General features: G+C 43.1%; 1 protein-coding gene across 11 annotated transcripts in view; it reads right to left on the minus strand.

Moving 5' to 3' along the window:
- LOC115351944 (lethal(3)malignant brain tumor-like protein 3) overlaps positions 1 to 22,920 on the minus strand; it is a 52,846-nt gene extending 29,926 nt beyond the window's left edge. Inside the window, exons 1-6 of one of the 11 annotated variants that reach the window (XM_030039425.2) lie at positions 22,774 to 22,920; positions 7,746 to 7,899; positions 3,847 to 3,949; positions 3,116 to 3,287; positions 1,618 to 1,675; positions 472 to 560 (exon numbers count right to left, since the gene is read on the minus strand). In XM_030039425.2, the coding sequence (XP_029895285.1) occupies positions 472 to 560; positions 1,618 to 1,675; positions 3,116 to 3,287; positions 3,847 to 3,902 (375 nt within the window). In that variant the 5' untranslated portion in view covers positions 3,903 to 3,949; positions 7,746 to 7,899; positions 22,774 to 22,920. Of the gene's footprint in view, positions 1 to 471; positions 561 to 1,617; positions 1,676 to 3,115; positions 3,288 to 3,846; positions 3,950 to 7,745; positions 7,900 to 19,074; positions 19,219 to 22,773 lie in introns of those variants that run through there. The other 10 variants (XM_030039426.2, XM_030039417.1, XM_030039415.1 and 7 more) reach the window with 10 other exon arrangements.
- Positions 22,921 to 25,151: the final 2,231 nt, after the last annotated feature.

The following is a 25,151-nucleotide window of genomic DNA, read 5'->3' on the forward strand; positions in this document are numbered from 1 at the left end:
CCTCGTAACAGTCGCTTCTCACTGAGACAATCTACAACATTCACAGACCTGACTTGCAGTTTTCTACAGAGGAAGGCTGAAAGGGGTGTTGTACAACCACAGATGAAGCAGAGGACATGTGAAAGACATTAAGCTGTCCCTCTCCAATGCTACTTGGAGATTGCCTAACAGCCCATTTATCCAGAGCTACCCAAAGCAGATCAAAACCGTCATTGTTTATTTGTGAGTGAGATTCAACCAGCATTTTTTACACCCTGGTTTGGGATGAGACTCACAGGGCAGATGCTTGTTTCCACAGTGCTTCAGGGCTGGAAACAAACATGTGGGGGTTTTACTGCCTGCTCACACCGAAACAACTCATAAATGTAACTGCTGGCTTGAGGGTAGTCTCCAATCCTACCTCCACTGAGTTAGTAATACTGTTCTGTTGCCTGAGAAAAACATAGCAAGAGAGTTGAAAAAGCTGCCAACCTCTCTGAACAATTTTAGGGGAGCAGCTGGCATCCGTTCCTCTTCTAAGTAGGAAACCCAGTTCCATACCTTCTTCTTTCCAGGAACAACTAAGCAATCAAAAACAAAGAGAAAAATGAATGTTTCTCTCAGACGCCTCCCACTCTGCCCTCTCTTCTCTTTCTCCTCCCACGTACACGCCAACACTGTTTTGCTGTTGTACCTCAAAGGAGGCAGTGTTACCCAACTTTTGAGGAAAGGCATGAATTCCAGCAGTAGGAAAACTGTGCTCATTTCTCATTAAGAAAAAAATTATTATATCACAGGTCAAATGAATTGTGGCACCCGGATTGCTGGCATGCTGCCCATGGAAAGTTGCCACTGTAAAGTCTGGACAAGATATAATAACTTAAAATTGTGGAAAATAATTCCTTCTCCTGACATTTCACAGAGGAATAAGGGGTTAGATATAAACTAAAAGACAGCACAGAGAGGCATATAATTGCAGCTGAAATAAACCTAAAACAAAGCAGATGAAAAACCAAGTGATTTTTTTTTTCAGTTCACAAGATTTTTTTATATATATACACATATATTTATAACGTGCTAATACCACAATGCCTCTACTAGAGAGGCAGCTACCAGTACACAGATGATGAAAACAACAACTTGGGTAGGTGCTTGGATTCATTCTAGTAGGACCACGGTCATACACACAGAAAATTACATTTTAAATGCATATGAAAAATCTCCCCCCAGTTTACATATGCTAACTCCTTTAAGGTATATAATAAATTTAACCCATATTCTATAAACAATCACATGTTGTTTACAACTTATTTTCTATTTAGCATGTGTAGTCTGTGGCTATGAAGCTCTCCAAAGTCAATGGAAAAAAGATTCTTATTGTCTTCAGTGAGCTTTGGATCAGGCTGTCTCCTTCTAGATCCTCTATACTGTGCCTATCGTGCAGGCAAATCTAGTCTATTCTTGCTAATACATTTCAGAAGACTGGCTGTGGTAAGAGGGTTATGTACCTAATAAGCTATTCTGAATGTGAAATGAGCTCTACTGTCCTTTCCTCTCCTGTTTACTATTATTCATTTTATAATAGCTAGTAAAAAAATCTATAAACATTAAAGAAAAGAGACTATGAGCTTAGCTCACCTTGTTTTATTGGTTTAGTGTTTCTGCGGCTTTTCATATTATTTGATTTATTCTTCTCCTAGACACAGATATGTTAAAAAAAAGTTTAGCAATATTGTTTTTTCCTCCCTCTTTGATCATCTCACAATGCAGGTACAATAAGGATGTAACATGTAACTAACAGGACTATTAGCTAGCATTATTTTCTTTTGAATAACCCTGCAAGAACATTAGTAGGGTATGTTACATATATAACTTTAATCCTGCAGTATCCCAAAGTCCTTTACAAGTTATTTAATATATGCTACTAAAGTTCATTTAAATATGGCTACTGAAGAGCAGCACGGGCCCAAAATCTCCATTACAATACACAGGATTTGCTTTCTGCAATGCAGGATTTACTGCTCACGTAAGCAACCTTACTGTAATGCTCCATTTTCCTTTTCCTTTCAGAGGTTCTTATGTCCATCTATGCCAGGGAATGGATACAGAAAAAAAAATCATTTATGAAGCCCTGAAGGAAGCTTCAAGTAACTACTGTCATAGATGAACACCCCAGAAAATGTGGTCTCCCTGTGTCACACTCCGAGCCAGACTGCCATTCACATTTCTTCTATGTGGTTTTCAAACTCATGTAATTCACCCAGGGTTGTCATTTCTCAAAACAAACCAAAAAGGGCAAAATCTGAAATGCAAAGCTGCCTGCCAAACATGCCCCAGAAGAGACAGGGGGGCAGTTTCAAACAAGTAGAAGGGGGAAGAGACAGAATGCAAGTACTTCTGAAAACAGACGTACTTTAAAACATCTTACACACATCACAAAGATGAGCAACAAGATGAGTTAAACTGTTCACGACATCAGAAGTTTCAGCTTGCATTTCCAACAAACACCTACCCCAGCATCTCTGCATTACAAAAGCATGTGCAATATGTGAATATAAATAAAATGGTTCAGGCCTGAGACGCTATGCACACAGTAGCAGTGTGCAGGCTTGCACAAAGAAGGGCCCCTAAAGGGAGTAAGATGCTTAATGAAAGTTAAGAAAAGATCAGGTCAGGACTGAGGTACTTCTATTCATCCGCCATTAATACAGGTTTCTAGTAGTGTAGTGAGTCTGCATGCAAGCACCTAATAAAAAGCAATCAAACTCTGCAGTTTGACACTAATCTTCAATATCACGTAATAGTACTTGACTGTAGTTAGAGAAAGTATTTTGGGGGGCATGTGGTTTTATTACTGTGAAATACACTTGGTGCACAGGGCTATAACTACACCTATAAAGTTACAGTCTGAAATCTCGACCTTGACTTCACATGAGCTATTCACCCTTATGACTAATCAGACTTCAGAACAGATATTCTCGTTACTGATGTAAATGAGGACCAGACCCAGACCATTCTCATGGGTACAGAACAACCTCCCTCAGCTCAGTTTGCATCGCACAGTGAAATCTGAGACACAGAATTGTCCCTGCTTTTCACAGTTCTCTTTAAAGAAAATACATGCAGCCTCATTTACCTCATCCTCATCTGCATTTTCCTCGTCATCCTCAGACTCCAGAAGCAGTCTTCTCTTCCTTCTGAGACGTTTGACAGGTCTGTCAGCCTCATTCACCTGACAGCCACTGCTGGTATTAAGATTTCTACTATTTCCCCTGTTTCTGTAATCATCTGCAATGTCTCTGGTATCACTAAACATCCAAAATTGAAAACAAAATCAAATTAAAAGTGCAACAATACTCCTGCAGTATTCCCAGTGTCTCTGTACCTCTTCAGAAGAAAGAGGACGCCTGGGCTGAGAACCTAAATAAGTGAATCGTGTCTGCAGGATTTGCCAGATATGTATCTTTTAAAAGCACTCCAAAGTACCGGCACAGCTCTCACCACCAGAGCAGCTTGAGAGGGTTTTTAATTTTGCCTTTTTACAACTCTACAGAAAGTTAAGGTATCATCCTTATTTGTAGTAGGATGGGGAACTGAGGCATCAAGCACACAACCAGTGTTTCCTCAGGCTGGGAAGAGAAATGAGGACAGAGCTCTAGAGAGGATCTTTCCTCTGTAGGGCGTGGGAGGCTCAAGGGTAACAGGAAGGTCATCAGCAGAGCTGTACAGGTGGCACTACCTCAGCCATGCCATGGTAACACTCGCTCTGAGGATTTCACTCTACTCACAGCAACACTCTTCTCTTAACACAGTGTTCTCTTTAAACATTTTTAAACACAGAACAGGAAGAAGCTGGGGTTTCTTTACCTGTGCTGCTGGGAGCCTGTTTGAGTACAAAACTTTCCATTCTCAAAGCAATCCATTTGTTCACAGGTTTGGAAATCAGAGCAGGGCACGTGTTCTCTGGGCACTGCGGAAGCAAAGAAAAAGGAAACTATTAAATTAAAATGTTAAAACAACTTTCATGCAACTAGTTCTGTCAAAGTCCTTTACAAACTTTCATTAAGTGACCCTCAGTATCCCATGGTGAGGGAAGTAATTATTATCTGTGTGCTGGCACATAGAAACAGTGTACCACCTCATTAAAGAAAAAACCCCTTTTATCAGTAATATTTTAATTCTGGAGAAACCCTGCCCCCATAAAAGTGATAAAGGAGGATATAAACTCAAGGCTATAACCAGGACACAGTTACAAATCTTTTTATACTTCTTTATTCCTAGTAACCCTCTAACTTGAAAGACAAATGTCAAACAAGTCCATCATGTTTGGATACTTCTAATACAATTGGTTAACTTTAAAAACTTTCACCTTTACATACTTTGTACATATGAAAATCCTTCATAGGCAGCCTCTAAAACCAGCACATTATTGATGGGAGAATAGAAACAATTATTTCTGTATCTAGCAAGGGATCTATATCAATTTTTCATCTGAATGAAAGCATGAAAATGTAAGGAATAACTCCAATATATCATTTATGTTTACTTTCTCCTATGATTTGAGTTCTTCCTAATGCAAATTAATTTATGTTTAATATTTTAACAAAATACAATTACAGTGATACCCATTACCAGGCATCTGCACTATCCCAATGCATACTTTGCTCAAGTAACCTGACATGCAAATAGTGCTCCTACGTATACGTCGTTCCTATTCTGCATTTAGTGGCACCGTTTGTGTGCACTGGTTTGATAACCCATTTTTGAATGCACCATTAAATGCTTTAAAAGAAAAAAAGAAAAAACACACCACACCACACAATCCAGAACGCTGAGATATGAGTCACTGCTTTTTGTTTAAAGCCATTTTCATAGTCTCCTTACCAGTACTTGTACTCATTCTGCTAGGACAACTGACATTTTTCATTTATATTTGATTGCTCCCTATAGCCCAATATGGATGTCAGATGGTCCTGGCTGGAATTGGGCAGACAGACTGCCTACGCAGAGAGTGCACGCATGCCTGCTTGTATCACAACTTAAAGCCTCTCGCTATGCCATTGGGGACCAATGATTCCAGGCAGGGAAAAGACAAAACAGGGAAAACTTGCAAGAACCAAGAGTGCTTGAAGAGCTCTGCTCAATTAGAAGTCACACTGATCTATGGAATACACTTGGACAAAAAGGCTGTGAAAAATTCTTAGTGCTGAGGTGTCCATATAAGAGCGAGTTCTTCACCTGATAGATTGACATCTCCTCAGCTTGCGCAGATGAGGAGAATGACCCACAATCAGCAGGAGTGTAAGTGAATGCCTGTAAGTGTAAGTGAACCTGCAGAGCTTACAATGAAATTTGAGATGAGAAAAGCCAGCAGGGAAGACAGGTACAAAGCCTTCCTACCAAAACCCAGAAATAGTTCCATCAAAATCCTGGGGAAAACCAACTGGCAGACACTTGTCCAGGCAGGCAACAAGATGAGAGATCGTCCTCTCCCCAAAGAAGAAATTCCCTCCATAGGGATGTATGACTTCCATGATGTAGCTCTGCCTTGATTAGGGATCCAGCATCGCTAACACAGACCTTATACAAAGAGTTAATGCCCTTTAAATTACTGCACCAGGATGCACTGGTGATGTCGAAGACATTGAGACACTGAATAAGCTCCAGCTGCTGTCCTGTGATGCCTGTGTGTCCCAAGCTAATTCTCAAGTCTCCTGTCACCACCTTAGAAGAAGATGTTTCAGTACAAGGCATCAGGCAAACCTATCAAAGGCTCCCTATGCCACAACCACATGCTGTCACGTTTAACCAAGAGCATCTTTTAAAATATGACCTTATGCTGGATGGCTAATGGTACTCTTGGGATGAGAGCACTTAATCGTTACTCACTCCCTAGCACTGGTCTCCATTAGTACCCTCTGGAAGACACCCAGGCACATCTGTGAGGGAGCTCTACTGAAACGGTGAGTAATTTAATCAGAGGAAACTAGTGATTTACCAAAGTAAGTGAGACTCGCCAGCTTAACCGAGTGGTCTGGAATGAAGAGCTCAGAGGTTATATAAATATTCTGTTTTGAGCTACTCGTTTCTGGATAAACAGAGTAAGAACAGGTCTGCAAAGAACTGAGATATTTCTTGTCCATTACATTGACGTGCATGTTGTAGAAGATTTTAGAAAATTTAGGACTATAAGACTGTTAGAAATCAATATAGAATGGGTTAAGGTTATTAATGGCAACAGAGCTGCTCAACAGGCCATGAACAGTGTTCTCAGCCTGCCCCCCTTGTATAGCCCCAATCCAGGACCAGATTAAAACCCAGTCAAACTAATCAGTAGAGACAGATGAAACAAAAGATGAAAAATCAGCAAGATACAGGGGCGTAGCTGGGGAGTGAATAAAATATGTAGAACTTACAAAGATATATGTGGAATAGTTAATGGAACAACCAGAGAGGTTTTTTCAGAATTGTGTAGGTACGAGACTTCAAAGTAAAGGGTCAGTCATCTTCTCATCCCCAAGACGGACTTCGAAACCCACACGACGATGACCAGATGTAACAAAAGAAGAATGGATAAGATGATGACGAATGATAATGACATGGGAACCGAGATCAATTGGAAAATTACAAAGACTTTGGACTGGGATAATGGGTAGTAAAAAGGTATATAAGACTGAGAAATTTTTGGAAGGTTGCCACTCACTGCAGTGGTGGCCCAACTCCGAGTTGTTCATAAAGCAAACCTAGAGAAACCCATGACTGAAAATTCTTTAACACACGTCCAGTAATATGCTTGTATTACCCTGTTAAAACTCAGTTTTTCCCTAATTTCAATTACAGTAGCCTTGGAAACCTCAAAACTCTTACGGCTAATAGTGTAACTCTTGGCATGAGCCAGGTTAGAGGAGATTCTCCAGGATGTTCTTGCGAAGATAACTAACACTACTGGGAATTCATCCTGAGCCAGGAATCCCAGGTTAGCACAACTCTGTGCTATCCATTCATGCTCCACGCTGTGTAATGCATGCAACCAGAGAAAGGAAAAACACTGGAAACTCCCGTCACTCCTGAGAGCAGTCAGCTAAGGCACAGCTATATGAGTAAATCAAACAGTGCCAGGTCCTGCAACTCAGCCACATGCATCTTTAGCCCAGGGCACCTAGCACCATCCCAAGCAATTCCCAAGCACGATTCAGGAGTTAGCACGGAGCTGAGATGCTGCCCAGTGGGTGCAGCCACTCTGTTCTGGAGGCTGAGAGTATTTAATAAGGTATATATGACCAGACAATTCCAGTCTCAAAGCCCCCAATCAGGCAGTTTGGTTTAATGTGGACGCAGACTTAATTGCTGTCATGACAAGCAAATCACTGGTGTTACGGAGAAACACTGATGTCACTGATGATCCACTACCCTGGAAAGAAGGGGGTCCAACTTCCCAGAATCACCACTTAAAGAGATCCCAGGATGTAAGTTAAAACTCAGCGTGAAAGGGATGTTTGACTACATCGACAAATCTAGCCCAGAACATTTATATAACCACACTTACCTTCCACAAAGGCGAGCACAATGCGTGTGCCAGGTACTGTTATGACTATGCAGTAATTACATTCACTCTAAATACTCCTAAAATATTCGAAATAAGACAGTGACTCACTCCACACGCTGCGCCAGGGAGCACCACTCTACTAAAACACACATTTCAGTTAGACCTGTTTCTAGAAGCTTTTTCAGAAACTGTATATTCTCTTCCACAGCAAAAAGCTCACCTTCCAAACCAGTGCTAGAGGCAGTGGAAGCGTTGATAGCAGCAGGAGCAAAGCTGGTTGGGCTGGCATTTACTGCTGAGGCTGAAAGAGTTTTTATGGCTTCTGCTTCTACTTCAGTAATGATTTCTAGCAATCCAAACTCATTTAAACGGAACTGCAGGTAAGAGAAGAAAGCAAGCAAATAAGCAGTAGTAAAAGGGCTAGGATGGGGGACAGAAGGAATAGGATTCCCTGAGGAGCAACTAGGTAAGGGACAAAACGAAATGGCTGAATGTACATTAAAAAGCATTAAAAATAAGTAACAATAAAAGCGAGAAACACACAACACAACTCCTCCTCAAAATGTCACCAACAGGCCCCCAAAAAACCCCAATGATGCATTTTGTTGTCAACAAAGGAAAGCAATTCCACCTGCTTTGGATGTGCTCCCCTTATAAAACCTGGACTTCTGATGAACACATCAGAATAAATACCATCAGAAAAGCAGTTTAACCCAAAACTCTGCAGGCCCAAAACTCTGCTCTGACAGTTCAAATTCATCCAACAAAGCACAATTACATGTATTACAGCAACTTCCCTAAAATCTCAGTGCAAGCAGGAATCACCCAGCTGTTGACAGAAAGGTCACATTCCAGTGGAGAACTTGTCCAATACATCCCCCAGCTGGTGCTGGCTGGGCTTTAAACACCTCAGAGCACAGCGACAGCTGGGACTGCACAAACGCAGCAAGCATCTGGAGCTGCAAGAGGCCAAGCAGTTCTCAACCCTTCTTCAATGACACTTGACAGTCTGGTGGGACATGAACTTCCTAGAGGAGCAGAGGAATGTGGGGATAGGCAGAGGCAATACTGTTGAAGAACAGCAGACACAGAGGAATAACTAGCCTTTCTTCAATTGATAAGCTCCTCCTTGCACAGTACCACTTATTAGTGAAAGCCACAGTGGGGCCCTGACCCAAAGACAGAGGGGAGGGTCTCAAGTCCAAACCAACTGTTTCCAAACAACTTAGACATACACCCAACAGAAGCCACAGGCAGCGCAGGTGGGTACGTGACACATACCAGTACAGCCAGGAGTCACAGTGTCCGAACTCCAGTCCCGGCTCCCCCACGTTTTGACCCTTAAGAAACCCTCCATCAGCTGCTGGGGTAGGTGACCCTCCCACGGAGGTTCTGCTAGCACACCCATCCTTTGCTCCCAACACAGCACCTACCTACCAATCCTGCACACACAACACCTGTCCTACTACAGGCCAAGAGTAAATTCAGATACAGAACAAGAAAACCCCTCTAGACACAGAGCAAAGTGCTTACACCATGAGGTAGCTATGGAAAAGGAATGATATGTGGCAGACTTCAGAGACTCTCATCCTTTAAGCTTAAAAAATTTCTTAGGCTATGAAGAAACACTTCAATGCTCCAGATAAAATTATTAAAGTGTGCCAAGTAGTGTCAATTCAATGTGCATCTTTTACTAGTCCCAATCTGCAAAGGCAACCGAGCACCAAAAAAAAAAAAACCAAAAGATTTTTACAGATCACCTTTCTGATGAGCAAATAGCTCTAGATTACTCACTCCTTGATCTTCTTTACTGTCTGCAATACAGAGCTACTGAGCTCCAGAACGAAAGATACAAGTCAAAGGTGGGTTGCATTTGCAACCTCTGCTCCAAAGCTTTTATTCACAGCACTTTATTAGTTTGAGATCTTTTCTCAGCCATCCGCTCTTCGCTCAAACCTGCTAAACCCAGTTTAAAAGCATTTGCTTCACCTCTGAAGCAGGGCTCCTCACTGCATTGAGAAGCACCATTCTTCCTCTACTCCTGCATGCTTCCTGGGCTCAGGATCCTGCCTCCAGCACCCTATCAAAGCCTTATTCGAAACATTCTTCCCCTCTTCCCTCTTTTTTATCCGAAGCCTGTATTTCTTAAAGCTTCAAAGATGTTGGACTTGCTTCTAAAAAGCTCACTTCTTCCTCTCCAGCCCTGAAGAGACAGAGCATCATTTTTATTTCAGCACCAAGAGAAACAATTCATTTCAAAGAAATGATAATCCTAAGTGGACTAAGTTTCCCACAGGAGAACATCCAGTTTAGAGAAGAAACCTATCACTTTCCTCAAATGCCAGAATAACAGCAGCACAACAGTGCAGATCCCAGGGGTTCCTTGCTATGGCTGATAATGGACAGCTCAGCATCATGAGCAGAAGGTCAGTGGAAGGAGCATCTCCAGAGTTCTACGTGCCATTAAGCAGCAGAGTGAGCACAAAGCAGAGCTCGCAGCTGGAGGTGGGGAAGGGTGCCAATGTCATTTTGTATTAGCAGATTAGTCTCTGGGGTAGTGACACTCCTGCATACAAATTAACAGTTCTGATTCAGCTCAAACCAGTAAAGACAGCAGGCTGTTATTTCCTCCTTTAATAATTTCATGGCATACCTGCAGCCACACGAACTGGTGAAGCCCAGCCCCAAGAAAACATAAGTTTGCATTAGAAAAACAACGAGCATCTTTATTAACAGTCTCTGATCTGATGCTGAGGACTGGCTGATCCATGGATGCAACCGCCAGTTTCATCCTGAGACTCTTCAAGGCAACATCCCTCATTCCTAAGTTCTGAAAATGCATAACTGTGTTACTATCAGGACTGCATCTTCCTTTACACAAAGGAGTTCAATATAGCATGTTTGCTAATATGAAATCCACACAAACCCTCCAGAAACAATCTGTCCTTCCTGAGAATTTTTTGAAGAGAATTAAGGAAAAATATATTTCGTTGTGCATGCAAGAACTGGAATATAGCAGAAAGAGAAGGGAAAAAGGATTAAACAGCAAAAGCAAAAAAGTAAGTGTTTCGCATTTCTGCAGGGCAGAGCGGGGCCAGGTGGGGAAGTGTTTAGCATCTAATGACCGAAGTGGCTTCCTGTGCAGCTAGTTATCATATTCCAGCTAAACATTTCTAGCAGACTCACTAACTGTGGTACTCGGTGCTCTTATACTTGTCCATCTAATATAAAAACAATACAGTATTATTTGGTGTCTTTCACTCTAATAAATAACGTGGTGTTTTGTTGATTCTCTACTATTACGAGGAATCAATAAAAGTGAAGCTGTTTCTGCAAAGGAACATTACTGCTGTTTAAGAGAAAACCTGTGGCAATACACTGTTAAGTTCTTTTAAGAAGCAGAAGGATAATGACTTTGATTAAATACAGGGCAAAAGTTGGGCCACTGCAAAATAATCATCCAAAGGACCTCCTAGAAAGTCAGAAGACCCAATTCCATGTCAGTTTTATGGGAGTGTAAACCACTGATCTCAAAATACTCCAAGCATGCAAGTTCATCCACGTTCTCTCGACATCTGCTGGCAAAAGCATTTTCCTCATAGCCAAAGCGAGGTCTGACAGCCCATGTAGAAGACTTTTCTGCACAAAGGGATGAGGAGGAGGGGAGGAAGGGGAAGACTGTCAACACCTGCAGAAGGTGGAGGTCCTGATTCTGAATGCCTGATGTGATACCAACAATCTGATTTTTCAGAGCTCTCAAGCCCCTTCAGCTCCAATTTATTTCACTTGGAATTGATCTTCCCCCCCTGAGATTCAGAACTTGCAGCCCTGAGGGCAATTTTATGTATTCATTTTCAGACATCAGAAGTGCAATCAAACTGAAGTAACAGTTGAAGGTAATTTGGGAAACTGTCAACAGACTCCCTCCTCTAACATAGAACACCATGTTTGTGACCATCAGATCTTGGTTCTGATTTACACAAGAGCTGTATTTGTCACTATCATGAATACATAAGATACAGACAGCTGTCAAAAGCTACAAAAAACAATCACTGATGTGAAAAGAACCTGAAGACTCAACCCCACAAGCTGAGAAAATTTGTCTTTCAGAGAAAATGTCTTTCTCATGCTGGGCTGAAATTAATGGGATTTCTTGCCTGAGTATGTTGTATGGACATTACTGAGAATTAGGAAGATCAGGCCCATAACTTCTATTAGCAGAAAACAATTACCTAAAATACTTCCTGCCTTTAGAAATCAATTGAGCAAGAAATTAGAAGGGGAGAGGGAGTATCACCAGGCTTTCAGAAACATTACTAAAATTTCACCACTTCCTTGGTAATGCCAACCCACTTGTTTAAAAGTGTCTTCTCTGCACAATTTTTATTTGCAAACTACATAATATATTGCAAATGTTCTGTGTTGCCAAAGGCATGGTGGCCACTCAGGTATTGTGTTCCTTGGTTTCTTACTTGTATGTTGCTACCAGGCAAGGTACCAATGCCGTCTTTCCAGTCTAAGGCATTCAATGTATCGTAGTCTGCTGTCGGGATGCTGATGGTTCTCTCCGAGACATTCTGTTCCATCTTTCTGCTTAGCCTTTGGGCTCTTTATTTAATTTTAAGAAAGAAAACTAGGGTGTGAAAACAAAACAAAACAAAAAAAGAGGCACAGAATAAACAGGCCTGTTGCTTACATTTCACCAAGGGTTTTCAGAGCAATACTACTTTCAAAAGATGGGAAGAAATGTCAAACTTGCATTTTGCCCATGACACTTAAGTAAATATGAATAGAAAGTTAAGAGCATTAAGCATATGGGCAGTTTGAGGACAAAAAGATAAACCAGTAAGTTTTAACAGTTACTTGATTTGTATGATGTTTTTGCCAATTACAGTTCACTGGCAAGATCCTGGTGTCTCTGGATTCAGTAGAAGCTTTGGTCTGGATATTAGGAGTAGCAGGATTTAAAATTACAGAAACACAAATACACAGGTGCATGCACAAACTCATATACTATAGACAAGTGACAAGTCTTTACAGCTTTGGGGGGAACAGCAGCATCTAACGGCTGTTGCCAGGTCCCTCTATACTGCTATAACGCCAAGGCTGTATGCCAGAAATGCTATAAAGCTCTTAAAATGCTTAAGCTCCATGTATTGCTTTCACGTCCCAGAAAATAAACTAATGGGCTCCATTAGAAGACTTGACTAAAAGCCATACTGCTATATGGGCTCCCCATATCCAATTACTCAACTATTTTTGCGGTAGACATTAACCAAACACTGACCATAAATTAACTGCACGTTCCTGTCCTTTAAACATAACCTGAATATTTTCAGCCTATAATTGCTTGCTTTAAAAAAAAAGAAAAAAAGATTCACAACCTTCCCTTGGAATGGTCAGCTCTACTAATTTTTCCAGTGTGAGAAAAAACACTGATGTTAAGTTCGAAAAAGCACAGGCCAGCTGACAGGTCTAACTGCATTCCTGTGGGAATGGGTCAAAACTGCCCATAGTGGGGGTCTTTGCTCTGACATTTGAACGCCGGAGTTCAACAAGGTCACTCTGAGCTCTTAACTCAGAGTTAACAGAGAAAGAGCAGGCATCATCCAAGGACCATGTGCTTGATCTGCCTTTGGCAGATTGTTTCTCTCCTTGAGCACTGGAAAGTGCCTTAAGACACATGGCCAGGGCAGGGTTTTAACTGCTGAGTGCTTAAATTAGGGCAGGTGAATTCCACTCTTGATCGGAAGCCTTCTACATGCTAGACCTACCTACAGGTTGAGAGTATAAGTTTAATTCAGCCAAAGGCAAAACCACAGATCTGATGTAGGATAATTTATGACATTTGAGCATTCCTGCAACTCTAATTCAAGCATCACAGCTCTTTATGATTATCTTAATTGGGTCAAAAGCAGGACAGACCTTTGTAAACTGCAATACCAAGTATCTTTGGGTATCACAATCTAATCCCTGTAGGAGGAGTTCCTCCTCTTCCCCCAGCCCCCCCCAAATATAAAATTCCAGCTACTTACAATCCTGCATAATGGCGAAGTTTAGTGGCATATAGGCTAGTCAGAACAAGTCAGGAGGGTGAAAACGGGAGCAAAGTGGACCAGCAGTCAAGCTGCAGAAGCCAGTTCAGCTTCCAGCAGTTCTAACTGAACTGCAGGTGCGGAAGATCCGCAGCCGGTGTCCTTGGCTACGTACACAGAACAGATCCGCATCAGCACTGCGCGCCACGGCTGTATGGAGATTTATGAATTGGACTGAATCAGCCTTATGTAGGGCGGTATTGAACAACTGTAGCCAAAGGCTCACCATACATTAATATTTGATGTAGCCTTGTACTTCTATAAACACTTGTTTGCAGCCAGTGTTTTGATGCCAGTTTCAGCAAGGGCAAAACCATCACTTTTTAGATGTTACTCTTTGCATTCAGGCTTTAAAAATAAAGAAGCTCAAACATCAAGACTATTTGCAGAGCTCCCCCTGGGAGAAGGAGTTTGGAAGATACTTGGACAGAAGTTGTAGAATTTATTTAAAACTGGGCCAGGAAAATTGTCAAAAATCACAATGCAGAAAATAATCTTGTACTAACCAGAGAAGATCTGATACAATAATGGCCCCTTTTCATCTCTCTATTTTATAAATCCAGTAAAACTCCTAGAAAAATATAATAAAGAAATTACTTTTCTTATAATGCTCCCTATCAGTAAAATCTACAATAAAAATCAAGATAGCCCAATAAAAGGAAGCAAGCTATGCAATTAAAAAGACAGCAGAAACTAACTTGAAAAATTTTGAAGAGCCACAGTCAGGCACAAATGTTCCCCATTTGTCCGTATTTGTGATTGCTTTTCATCTTTAACATTTTAAGACTCAGAAACATTAACGCAAAAGAAGATATAGCAAAACTGAGTCATTCAGTCCCAAGTCGCAGATTCAGATTTATGAAATGATAAATGACTACCATGCTTGCAAAGATAACGGCTCATAATTAATATGCTACCACCCAGACCTCTGTGCTTTAGATAAGGGAATCCATAGGCAGAGGAGGTCTGAAATACTCAAGTTTTGATCTCGTTTCTGCCATGGAACCACAGTGCAGCCTTGGGAAACTGCTTCATCATTACTGTAGAAAAGCAGCTTTGGCTTTTAACATCCATCTTGCCTTAGGAGACAAAAAAAAAAAAAAAAAAAAGGAAAAAAGCGCAAGTTCATACTAACAAAAGTGTGAAGGCTAAATGGGTGGATGGGGGTTCACTGTATTTCTCTATACACCATCAGATCTACTGGGAAGAGAAACATTTCAACAGAAGTCCCATTTCATATGCTGCCTGGTTGATTTCCAATGACATGAGGATTTCAGTGTCTTTATATGAGGGTAAATGTGAGAGAAACAACGGTGCAATAAACCCAAAGATCGTAAATCAAGTAACAACACCAAAGTTTGCAGCCCTTCTGGCTAAGCCTCCATGTACCAGGAGGCAAAATTCCATTCGAGAAGCAGCTGTCATCAAGAAAACCATCTGATACTGTGCTGTTCTGGGAATAACCGACTTACAAATCACCTTTCTTCACCGAAACAGCAAGGGAAACATAGCAAAGCTGGTCATTTAATTCAGTGTAATATATACGCACTCAAAGCGAGTTGGCATTCAGAGCTCCATGCATCCCCAGTTTCTTGTAAGATTTGGCAGCGGTGTCTAACACCCAACGCATTAGATCTGCCAGTCACTCTTATGACGTTACTGGAGAAATGAACTGCAATTTAAACAGAAACAAACAAACAAACAAATTCATGACTTCTCGCAGGGCACAACTAATCTGGTCTCAGGAACTGCTTTGAACACTTACCACTTCAGACACAAAAATCATTTCCCTGTCCTTTGCTATGATGATGACTGATGATACTTTACTTACCCATCAAAACCTATTACTCACCTCGGGCAAGTAATATTTTGCAAGGCTGAACTAATACCATTACCAAAAACCCCCAGCCTCACCTCCAGGAACCTCATCAGTCAGGGACTGAAATGAACTTTCAGAGGGAACCATACCAATGGCTCAAGAGAAAGTGTTAGTAGTCACCAGCAAGCATTTAACTGCGTGAAGAAGGCTTAAGTGCTTTCACTATCTATGTCAGTGAAGAAAAAAAAAAAAAAGAGATAAAATTCAGAATTGAGGAATCCCAGGCTCCATCCATTGCACTTCCTACTAATTTTTGTTTCTCAGGAAAAGAGAGAAAAATTGTAACTACAAAACAAGGCAAATATTGCTCTGAAAGATTAGAGGGGGAAAATGGCCTAGGAAAGGAGAAGGAGGCCTTGGGCTTGCAGCATGGGCTGGAACAGAGGAGAAGCAAACGCTTTTTGTCTTAGCTCCGCCGCAGGACCGCTAAGATAAACTGCTTTGGTTTTCAGGAGTTTGCCACGTTCATTTGTACAACACAGCCCTTCCAAGGTTACCTTAAGTACACATTAATGTACGGATTATGCTTAGATAGTACTGTGCTGGGAGACAAATAAATAGGCACCATGGCAATGTGACTTAAATCAATTTATAAGATCAGACAGCAATATTGTGAGTTTACTCTAAACCCAGCAGCTGATCCCAGTATTAAGCCCAAACCAGCATTGTAGTTCGTAAGCTGCTATCTCTTGGTTTCTTGTCACAGTTGTGCCAAAAACATACACACGCACGCGCGCGCACACACACACACGCATATTTATTTCAGCTGTTGAAAGAAAAGCACCCACACAGGCTGCGGCTGCTTACTACATGAACACACTTTCTGCAAAGCACCTGTTTTACACACAAACCCATTCCCCGCGCCGCTGACGCGCCAGCCAGCTTTCTCCACAGAGCACACTGAAAAGCAAGCGTGCAGCAAGTCGGCGGCAGCACGTCTGACTGTGAAGGCTGAGAGCGGCACTGCCTCACTTCTAGTCTAACTATCCCCATCTGTGATCATACTCACTTTGTCACCTTTCTCTTTAGATTTATGTGACGTTGTGAAGCCAGCAAGGAAGCAGCCTTTCTCCTGTCCTTTCTGCTGCAGGAGCTGAACGAGGCACTCAGTACTATGCTGATGAGCATTTCAATCTATTCCAAATAGAAGGGGAGGGATACAAAAGAAGGTACAAAACCTACTTCCATGTCCACAGAGTTAACGCTGTTTGTTTACTGAAAGCGAGGAACAGAAGCACATCTTATCACTTTCATTAAAAGCATTTGGTGCTGAGCTGCTTTTCCCCAGCTCTTCATCTCCTCCTGCTTGCGAAGAACGGTGGCTCTGGGGGAGGCATCTGGCCACTGACAAAGCCCTGTGCAAACCTTGCACTCAATGGGCTCAGCCAGGAGGCCCAGGGATGTCTCCTCGAGGCCTGAGACCGTGACACTGCTAATCCCAGTCTCTGGGATCCACTTGTAACCACGATAACACTTGCACATGCTAATGAACGTCACCCGGTGCCACACAGAAATCATATACCATCAAAACCGTCACGTTCAGAAGAGCTCTGCAGTAGCAACCCAAAGCACTCCCTAGCAAGACACTGGAACTTCTGCCATTTCTAAACCTGATCCAATTTCTACAACAGATGCAAGATATAAATACTTTCCATCACTCGTAATCAGAACCATTTTCACTCAAAACTTAATGACCTGTAAGGAAGCCGTAAGATTTGTGATTCAAGATAAAGCCAATTTTGTGACAGCATAAAAGTTGCAGTGCTGGGGGCAAAAAAAGTGATTCTTCTAATGGTAAACTAAAAGTTCAGTCACACCACTTACATGTTTAACTAAGACACAAAGAATTAATTTTGCAGTAAAACATGTTCTTAAAGTGGAAGTAGTTAATGAAAACAATCAAGAGGAGCACGACATTACCCACAACGTTTTGTTGTCCTCCAACATTTCTGACATCTATAACGGCTGCATGTTGGGTGTAGGCTCCCAGATAGACCCTTTAAAGGGATGTCAAATCTCTGCACTAGTTATTTTATTTGCTTCTGTTCCGAAGCCACTTTATTATGTTGTACTTTTCTGAATACTTAAGAATTCAGAATAATATGGAATAATTAAGGTTGGTTATCTAAACTCCAAATGACTGGTGTTAAGGGGACTAGCCTTAAACTCCGGAACTACCAGTACCTACTCCACAAGTTCTTCATGTGTCATACTGACACCAACAGCAATTGTTCCATCTTGAATAATGCATGTCAAGTACTTCAAAAGGAAAAAAGTGCACTGAATTGACGAAGCAAGCTTAAAAAATACAAGTAAGTGCAGGCTTGTCTTTCAGATCCATTTGATGCTGAAGTCAAGAGGCAGAACCAGCCAGAGTGCTCATATACTGTGTACATAGTTGTGCAACAAAAATTGCAAAACAGATTTTTCTTCTAGTATTTGTTTTCTAAATAGCTTCGTAGAATATGCAGTCAAATCTGGCACAGACGGCCATCAATTAAGCATCACATACCTTCTTTGTGTTTAATACAATGAGAAATTGCAAAAATACTGCTGTCCCTGTTGCAGAAAAGGTTAGGTCAAGAAGGAATCTTCTTAGAAAATCATCTGAGTCTGAAAAGTGAAGTGTTTAGTCAAGGAACTAATTAAACAAAAACCTGGAGAAGTACTTTTTCAGATAATATGAAAAAAAGCACAGCTTGCACACATACATAAGCCATTTTCCATCCCTCCTTTCCCATCAGAAGTTTCAGCAAGTACAGATGGATTGATACCACAGTCATGAAAGGTGAGCGGGGGAAGAAAATGTGCAAATTTTGTAAGCAATATTGCTGTTATTGATCCAACAATGCACTAAAGTATATGCTTAGTCCTACTGGATTTCCTAAAGGATTTTGTGCGCCCTTTGGAGCTTCACTGAGAGCATCTATGCAAGTGCCCAGAACCCCACGCTTTCTTTACTTCAACTACATCAACCAACTTTTCACCTTGAAAACTTATAACCCAAATTTCCAGCTAACTTTTTAAAAAAGAGAAAAAACCTCACCCGCAATCCACACAGAATTACCATTTTCCAAATGTGATTTATAAACATCTTGTGATTTATAAACATCTTGTGATTTATAAAACAAGGATAAACAAATGATACCTTGGGCTCTGATATCCCTGTATCAGGTTTAGTACAGTGAGTTACAAACCAGAGTTGAGATGCTAATTTTCTCCAACAACCCAGTACCATCCCCAATCTCGCCATGCCTGCTCTCTCAACTGAGTGAGCAAGGGCAGCTGTAGACCCTCTCCAGGCATTTCAGAGGCAATTCCTTCTCAACACCCCTCCTGTAGCCAAGGGTGACCCGCTGGAAGTACAGAAATCTGCAGCTGGTTTCAATACAAGTGCATGACAATGAAAAGGACTGCTGAGCAGGTAAGGGCCTTGCACTGTTTGAAATAAATTTTTAAAAATACACCTTTATGGGACTGACCTTTTTCCTATGCATTTACTATATTTAAAAAAAAACTTAAGTGATCCAGTCCTATGCTATCTCATTTGAAAAGCTGCATTATGCCAAACTTACATATATTCTGCCCCCGAAGTGGATGTAGCTCCAGCACCAACAGGGAAACTGGGAGCCCAGGCTGCCATGCACGGGAGGGGACAGGACAGAGCTCAGGCTCCCGGGTCCTGTGTCATGCTGCCATTCTTCTCTAGCCATGAAGACATCCACTGAACACAGCACAGGGAAGAAAGCATCTCCTTAGAGCCACGACAAGGGCACGTGAGTTTAGCATTAACAAGGGAAGTGAAGGCTGAAACTACTGTGGCTCGCCCTGTAAATTCACTGCAACTATCTTCTCCCTGCTCCAGCGTTCTCACCATTCATGTTCCAGCTTCTGCGGACACCATACAGTAGCATTGTGGAAGAAGCACTCAAAAAAACCAAACAACAACCCAACAAACTACATGCAAACGGAAGAGGAAGGGTCACACAAAGACATGGAGCAGCAGGAACGCAGGAAGAGCTGCCAGGTACTATTTGAAAAGCCATTCTGACACAGGTTGGAAGACATAGCACACCCCTGCAAGCCTTCCAAAACTCCTGTCTCCACCAACTCCACCACAGAGACAGACGAGCCACACAGCTTTTAACAGTGGTGACTATTTCCGTCCCTGGGATCATCTGATGTGCCAGCAGGACCTCAGCTCTGCACTGCCCTGCCACCAGCCAAACAGCAACACGCGAGCAAGCTTTGATCTGCCTCACACTAGTCAAGAATGAACTCTGCTGCTGCTTATGTTCAGGTTTCTTGCTTAAATCAGGTATTTTGTTTGGTTTAAAAGCTACAACATAAATAGGGTTATCAAAACAAATCCTGTGTGGTTCATGACTACAGCTTCTACCTCTGTTTGCTTAGATCTACCATGCTTTTATCCCACCATTTAGCTGGATTCAATCAGAAATTTAAAAAAAAAACAGGACGTGAGCCAAAAGATGCTAAACCTAGTAATAAAACATCCATTCCTTGGAGGTAAAGTATTTTGCCAATAAGTTGAACCAACCTCTGGAAAGTAATCTGCCAAATTTAGCAAAGCACATCTGCATGCATACCTCACCTGCGGAGCACAGTTGGTGCTACTAATTAGAAAGGATGGGGTTTGGTCGGATCTCTTTTTGCTTCGATTGCTAATTGATTCCACGTGTCGGAGCTTTCAGCTGCCAGCCTTCATTAGCAAGTAAACATTTGGTCATTTTTCCCCCCAGTCTCTAATCTAATTTTTCAACCCACTGTGCTACCTTCTTCCCTCTCCTCTACCTCAAGACAACACACTGCTGGAGGGCTTGAGAAAAGGCTGAAATAGATTAAAAATTACAAACTATGTGAGAGAGGGAACAGTGTTTGTCTGGGGAAGAAGCACTGACACTGCAACTCAGGAACCACCCCGTTATTCCACAGAAAGACTATAAAGGTCCAGAGCAACTGCTGCTGTGGTTCAGCCTGGTTTTGACCCAGTTTAACTATGTTTTCCTGATATTCAAATTGTGCAATCCTGATAATGGGACTTAGGCCTCCAAAACCCCTTCCTGCGCAGAGGTGAGGCGTGGACTGGGACAGGAAGGCTCAAGAGGCAACACTCCACACCTTCATCTGCGTCTCCATCACCATCCTGGGAGAATCTGATCTCACTACCCATCTCCCAGTGTCAGGCTTGCAGCCCACCTCTCGAAAAATACCAGCATTCATATGGAAAAGGACAAGGGGGTTATACTGAGGCTTCACCCTCAAATTCATATCCCCCCTACCAATGGAATACGTGATCATACCAAGATGTGTTTAGACTAAAAGCTTTGCATGAAGATAGAAGAGAGATAAGGGAGAGCCAGACCTTCTCCTGCAGCTATAACAATGCAATTTTAAGCCAACCATTATAAAGTAAAATTGCAGATGGTGTTTTAAATAAATTCTAGATGCTACTTTTAATAATCAGTCTGAAGACCCATGCTCCTGCTACTGCCTTAAAATTCCAGTAAATAAAGAATTAGTGGTAAAAAGTGCAGACAAACAGCACGGCTGAGTCAAAGAAAACATGTCCTTGGGCCATGATAAGTCAGTCGGTCAGGAATCGTCTGCAGAGCACATCTGTTTGTAACCACTCAGCCTACTGCAACTTACTTATTATGGCAATAAAAACCACAAAGGCAAGATAAATTAACTCTGGCCAAGAAAAATGGAACTGGCCCTGCACAATCTGCCCAGTAGTTGTACCCGGTTGTACTCAGCAGCTCAAATTCGGGCTCCATTTCCACCTCTGTACTCAAGATGAATTACAATTTATTTCACACGCATTCAGCCTTAATAGGATTATTTGCAATGTAAGGTGCGATCAATTTTAGGCCAAAACTAGAGCACAGAGGCCAAAAATGTCCTCTGTTTTAATTGCATCTGTAATTACTTTATAAGACTACAATCCAGCAAATTACCCTGGGGACTCTTACTAATTATTATTACATACCTTACACCGCCAAGTAGAAATACTCACTGAGGAAAAGACTGTCCCCACCTTCAAAAATATATACTCTAAATAGATGCGACAAGGAAAAGTGGGGAAGCAAAACACTGACGCTAACAAGACCACGTCAGACTGTTGTTAATGGCTATGTAGTAAGAAGAGTTTGCAGCACCAAGTACCCATTTTGTCTCCTTTTACTTCTGTTTCATTGTATAATAAGACATGAAGCAGAGAGGTCTTATGTAATTTGGCACAGAAGATCAGAGCTCTTTATCCCTTAATCCCAATTACAGACCAACGTGCGCATGTTTTTGTTTCTTTTCTAAACTTATCTGGGTGATATTTGAATAAATTAGAGGAAATGTTTTCATATTAAAAATCGAATCCAATTCTTTGCGGCACCAAGTATCAGTAAAACTGTCCTAATCCCTTTCGTCTTAACACCAAACATCATTAAGATCATCCTATACTGATCTTTACCCAGAGCACTGATCAATACTTTTAAAGTATTATGTTTATCCCTCTATTTATCTGGCACCGACATTCCCTCCGTTCATGAAATCTTGGTATCATTAGTTCTAGTCTTTGAATTTGCCATCAGAAAGTTTGAAGATGTTTTCCTCCCTCACATAAAAATCTCTGTTTTCAAATGTAAGTCTTTCTGATCTTGGGTAAGTCTCCAAGATCTCTTTCTATTGCACGGTATTTACATACTTTTTAGTATTTTTGAGTTTTCACACTCCCAAGAAGTTTCTACCGGAGCTGGGACCAGGGCTGGATAACCCCAATTTTCTCAACCACCTCTTGTGGACCCATTAGAAACGGGAAAAAAACCCACCCCAGAAACCGTAAATACTTTCTAATTTTGCTCCGTAGCCTGCAAACAACTTAAACTCGGTTTCTGAAAGCCTCCTTCGCTGAGCTTTATAGTGGACTTTCCCCTCTCTAGTGGTTTAAAACACACTTTCCCCACCCAGCTGGGAGCTTTAAGCCGAGGGAAACCCGGAGAGGTTTCCTCAGCACCCAGCGGGGAGGAGACCCCCAGAGAGGGGCCCGTCCTCGCCGGGGGTCGAGCTGTGACAGGACGCGAAGCTGCCCCTCACCCCAGAGGCGCCATTTCCCCTCACAGACCCCGGGGCCGAGACGGGCCGGGCCGCTCCGCCACGGCGAAGCGGCCCGGCCCGTCTCGGCCCCGCCGCCCCCCGCCACAAGATGGCGGCCGGCGGCTTCCCGCGCTCCCGCCGTCCCCCCCGCCGCCCCCACTCACCCCGGCCCGGCCGCCCGGTGCCTCTCTCGCGTACCGGGTCTTTTTCTCTTTAACTCCGGCAACAATTAGTGCCCCGGCGGTCCCGCGGGGGCGGGAAGGAGCGCATGCGCGGCGGTCCCGCTCCGCGCCGGTCCCGGCCCCGGCCCCGGCCCCGGCCCCGGCTGAGGCGGTGCTGGGGGCAGGGCGGGACGGGGACCTGGGATGGGGACGGGGACGAGGACGGGGACGAGGACGGGGACGGGGACTGGGACGGCGAGGCACTGGGATGGGACTGGGGTCACTGGGATGGGGCAGTCAGTGGGACAGGCTGGCAGCAGGACGGGGCTGGTGCTGGGACGGCTGGTACTGGGACGGGCTGGCACTGGGGCAGGGCTGGTACTGGGACAGGGCTGGCGCTGGGATGGGGATGAACTGGGACGGGCAGGCACTGGGACAGGGCTAGCAGTGGGACACGCAGGCACTGGGATGGGGTTGAGCTGGGACAGGGCTGGCACTGCAACACGCAGGAACTGGGATGGGGTTGAGCTGGGACAGGGCTGGCACTGGGACAGGGCTGGCACTGGGACGGGCTAGTACTGGGATGGGGTTGAACTGGGACAGGGCTGGCACTGGGACAGGGCTGGCAGTGGGACAGACTGGTACTGGGATGGGGTTGAACTGGGACAGGGCTGGCACTGGGACGGGCTGGTACTGGGACGGGCTGGTACTGGGACGGGCAGGCACTGGGTTGGGGCTGGCACTGGGATGGGGCTGGCACTGGGACAGGACCACTGGCAGGCATGGGTCCCTGGGGCACAGCCCCACGCCTGGTGCTGCTCGCCCTGAGCCAGCCGGGGGATGAAGCCCAGGCAAGTCCGTGGGGCATTAAGGCACATTCCCGTCCAAAATGGAGATTTGGGAAATGGAGATGTAAATTGCTATTACTACCGACATCCAGTGGATCATGACCACGCCGGACTGTGCCATCGTACTGCCTCCCTTGCCGATGATTAATGTAAAATATTTCCCCCTCTTCTCTGTGTTTGTTAAACTTGTTTTTCTTCTCATCTGAGAATGTTATTTTCCTTTGTATTTGAATTTTGAAACAATAAAAGATGTGGTAGGATTTTTTAATGACACTTTGGGGGTTTTTTTGCCATGGTAAGCGAGGAAGGAGCATGAGCGGGCCCCAAGCTGTGACAACTTAAATGGAATGGGATTTCAGGAAAATAATAAATGAGATTTGAAATGGCTCATTTGAAATACACATCATAATATTCTTCATCCCTCGAGTGAGGCACATAAAATACCCGTCTTTAAAATTAGTCAGAAAACAAAGACATTTCTCGCCTCATCTGTGTCAGCAAGTTCCAGCTAAACCCCTAATTCTGCAGATGCTCGTGGCCGGTGTTGAAGTACACACTGGGTCCACGTTTATAGGGGTGTTGAGGAGCCAAAAGAGTTTATAAATAACTGAACTATCGATGTTTATCTAGACTCATATTTTAGTTTTAATTGTAGTAAGGTAAGTTTTGTTGAGAGATCCCTATTTCAGGGCTTCTTGCCCTTTTATCTCACTGCTTTGTCCAATCATTTTGGCAGAGCCTGCCCTGTGCCTGCCACATGAATTTCTGCTTTTGCTCCTCAGAGCTCACCTACAAGTTGCATTTGCCCCATGAGAAGGGTACCCCAACCCTAAATCACATTTTGGGGCTGTTTTTCAGTGCATCTGGGTAGATAAGTCCAGCCTAAAGCTGGCTTCTCACTTGTATTTAATTATTCAAACAGAAATATTGCTTGGAAATGTTGCAGAACTATTGCAGACATTCCACTCATTCTTCTTCTCCGGCCATGCAATATTATTATTATTAATATTATTATTATTATTATTATTATTATTATTATTATTATTGCACTGGCTTCACAACTGCTGCCAGTTAAGTCCCTGCAGCTTCATGAGCCCATTGTGCAGCACCATGATTACAGCAGCTCCGGGCTGGGAAAGGCTAAGTGCCAGCACCAGTGAGCCACACGAGCCAAAGGTTTTCATGCAAAACCCTACACTTTTATGCAAAATTAGTGGGGGAGACTCATTCAGTGACATTCAAACACCCGTGAGACAGAAATGAACATTAAATTATACAGCATGTGCCCATCACTGCCCATGGCAGTGCTGGTGGTAGAGGCATGCCAGGCACGGTGACCCACGCCGCTGCAGAGACCTGGTGCAATCGCTGCCCTGCCGTGGGGGGCACTGACGATGTGTCAGCCTAATTATTGGCAATAAGATGCCCCAGAATATCCATACCCTGGAAATTCCTGCTCCGACACCCCAGGCCACACATCTGGTGCAAAAAGGTACCTGGGCTGAAAATCATGGTATGCACCGGGGAGGATGA

Source organism: Aquila chrysaetos, chromosome 16 (genome assembly GCF_900496995.4).
Source record: "Aquila chrysaetos chrysaetos chromosome 16, bAquChr1.4, whole genome shotgun sequence".
Taxonomy (NCBI): Eukaryota; Metazoa; Chordata; class Aves; order Accipitriformes; family Accipitridae; genus Aquila; species Aquila chrysaetos.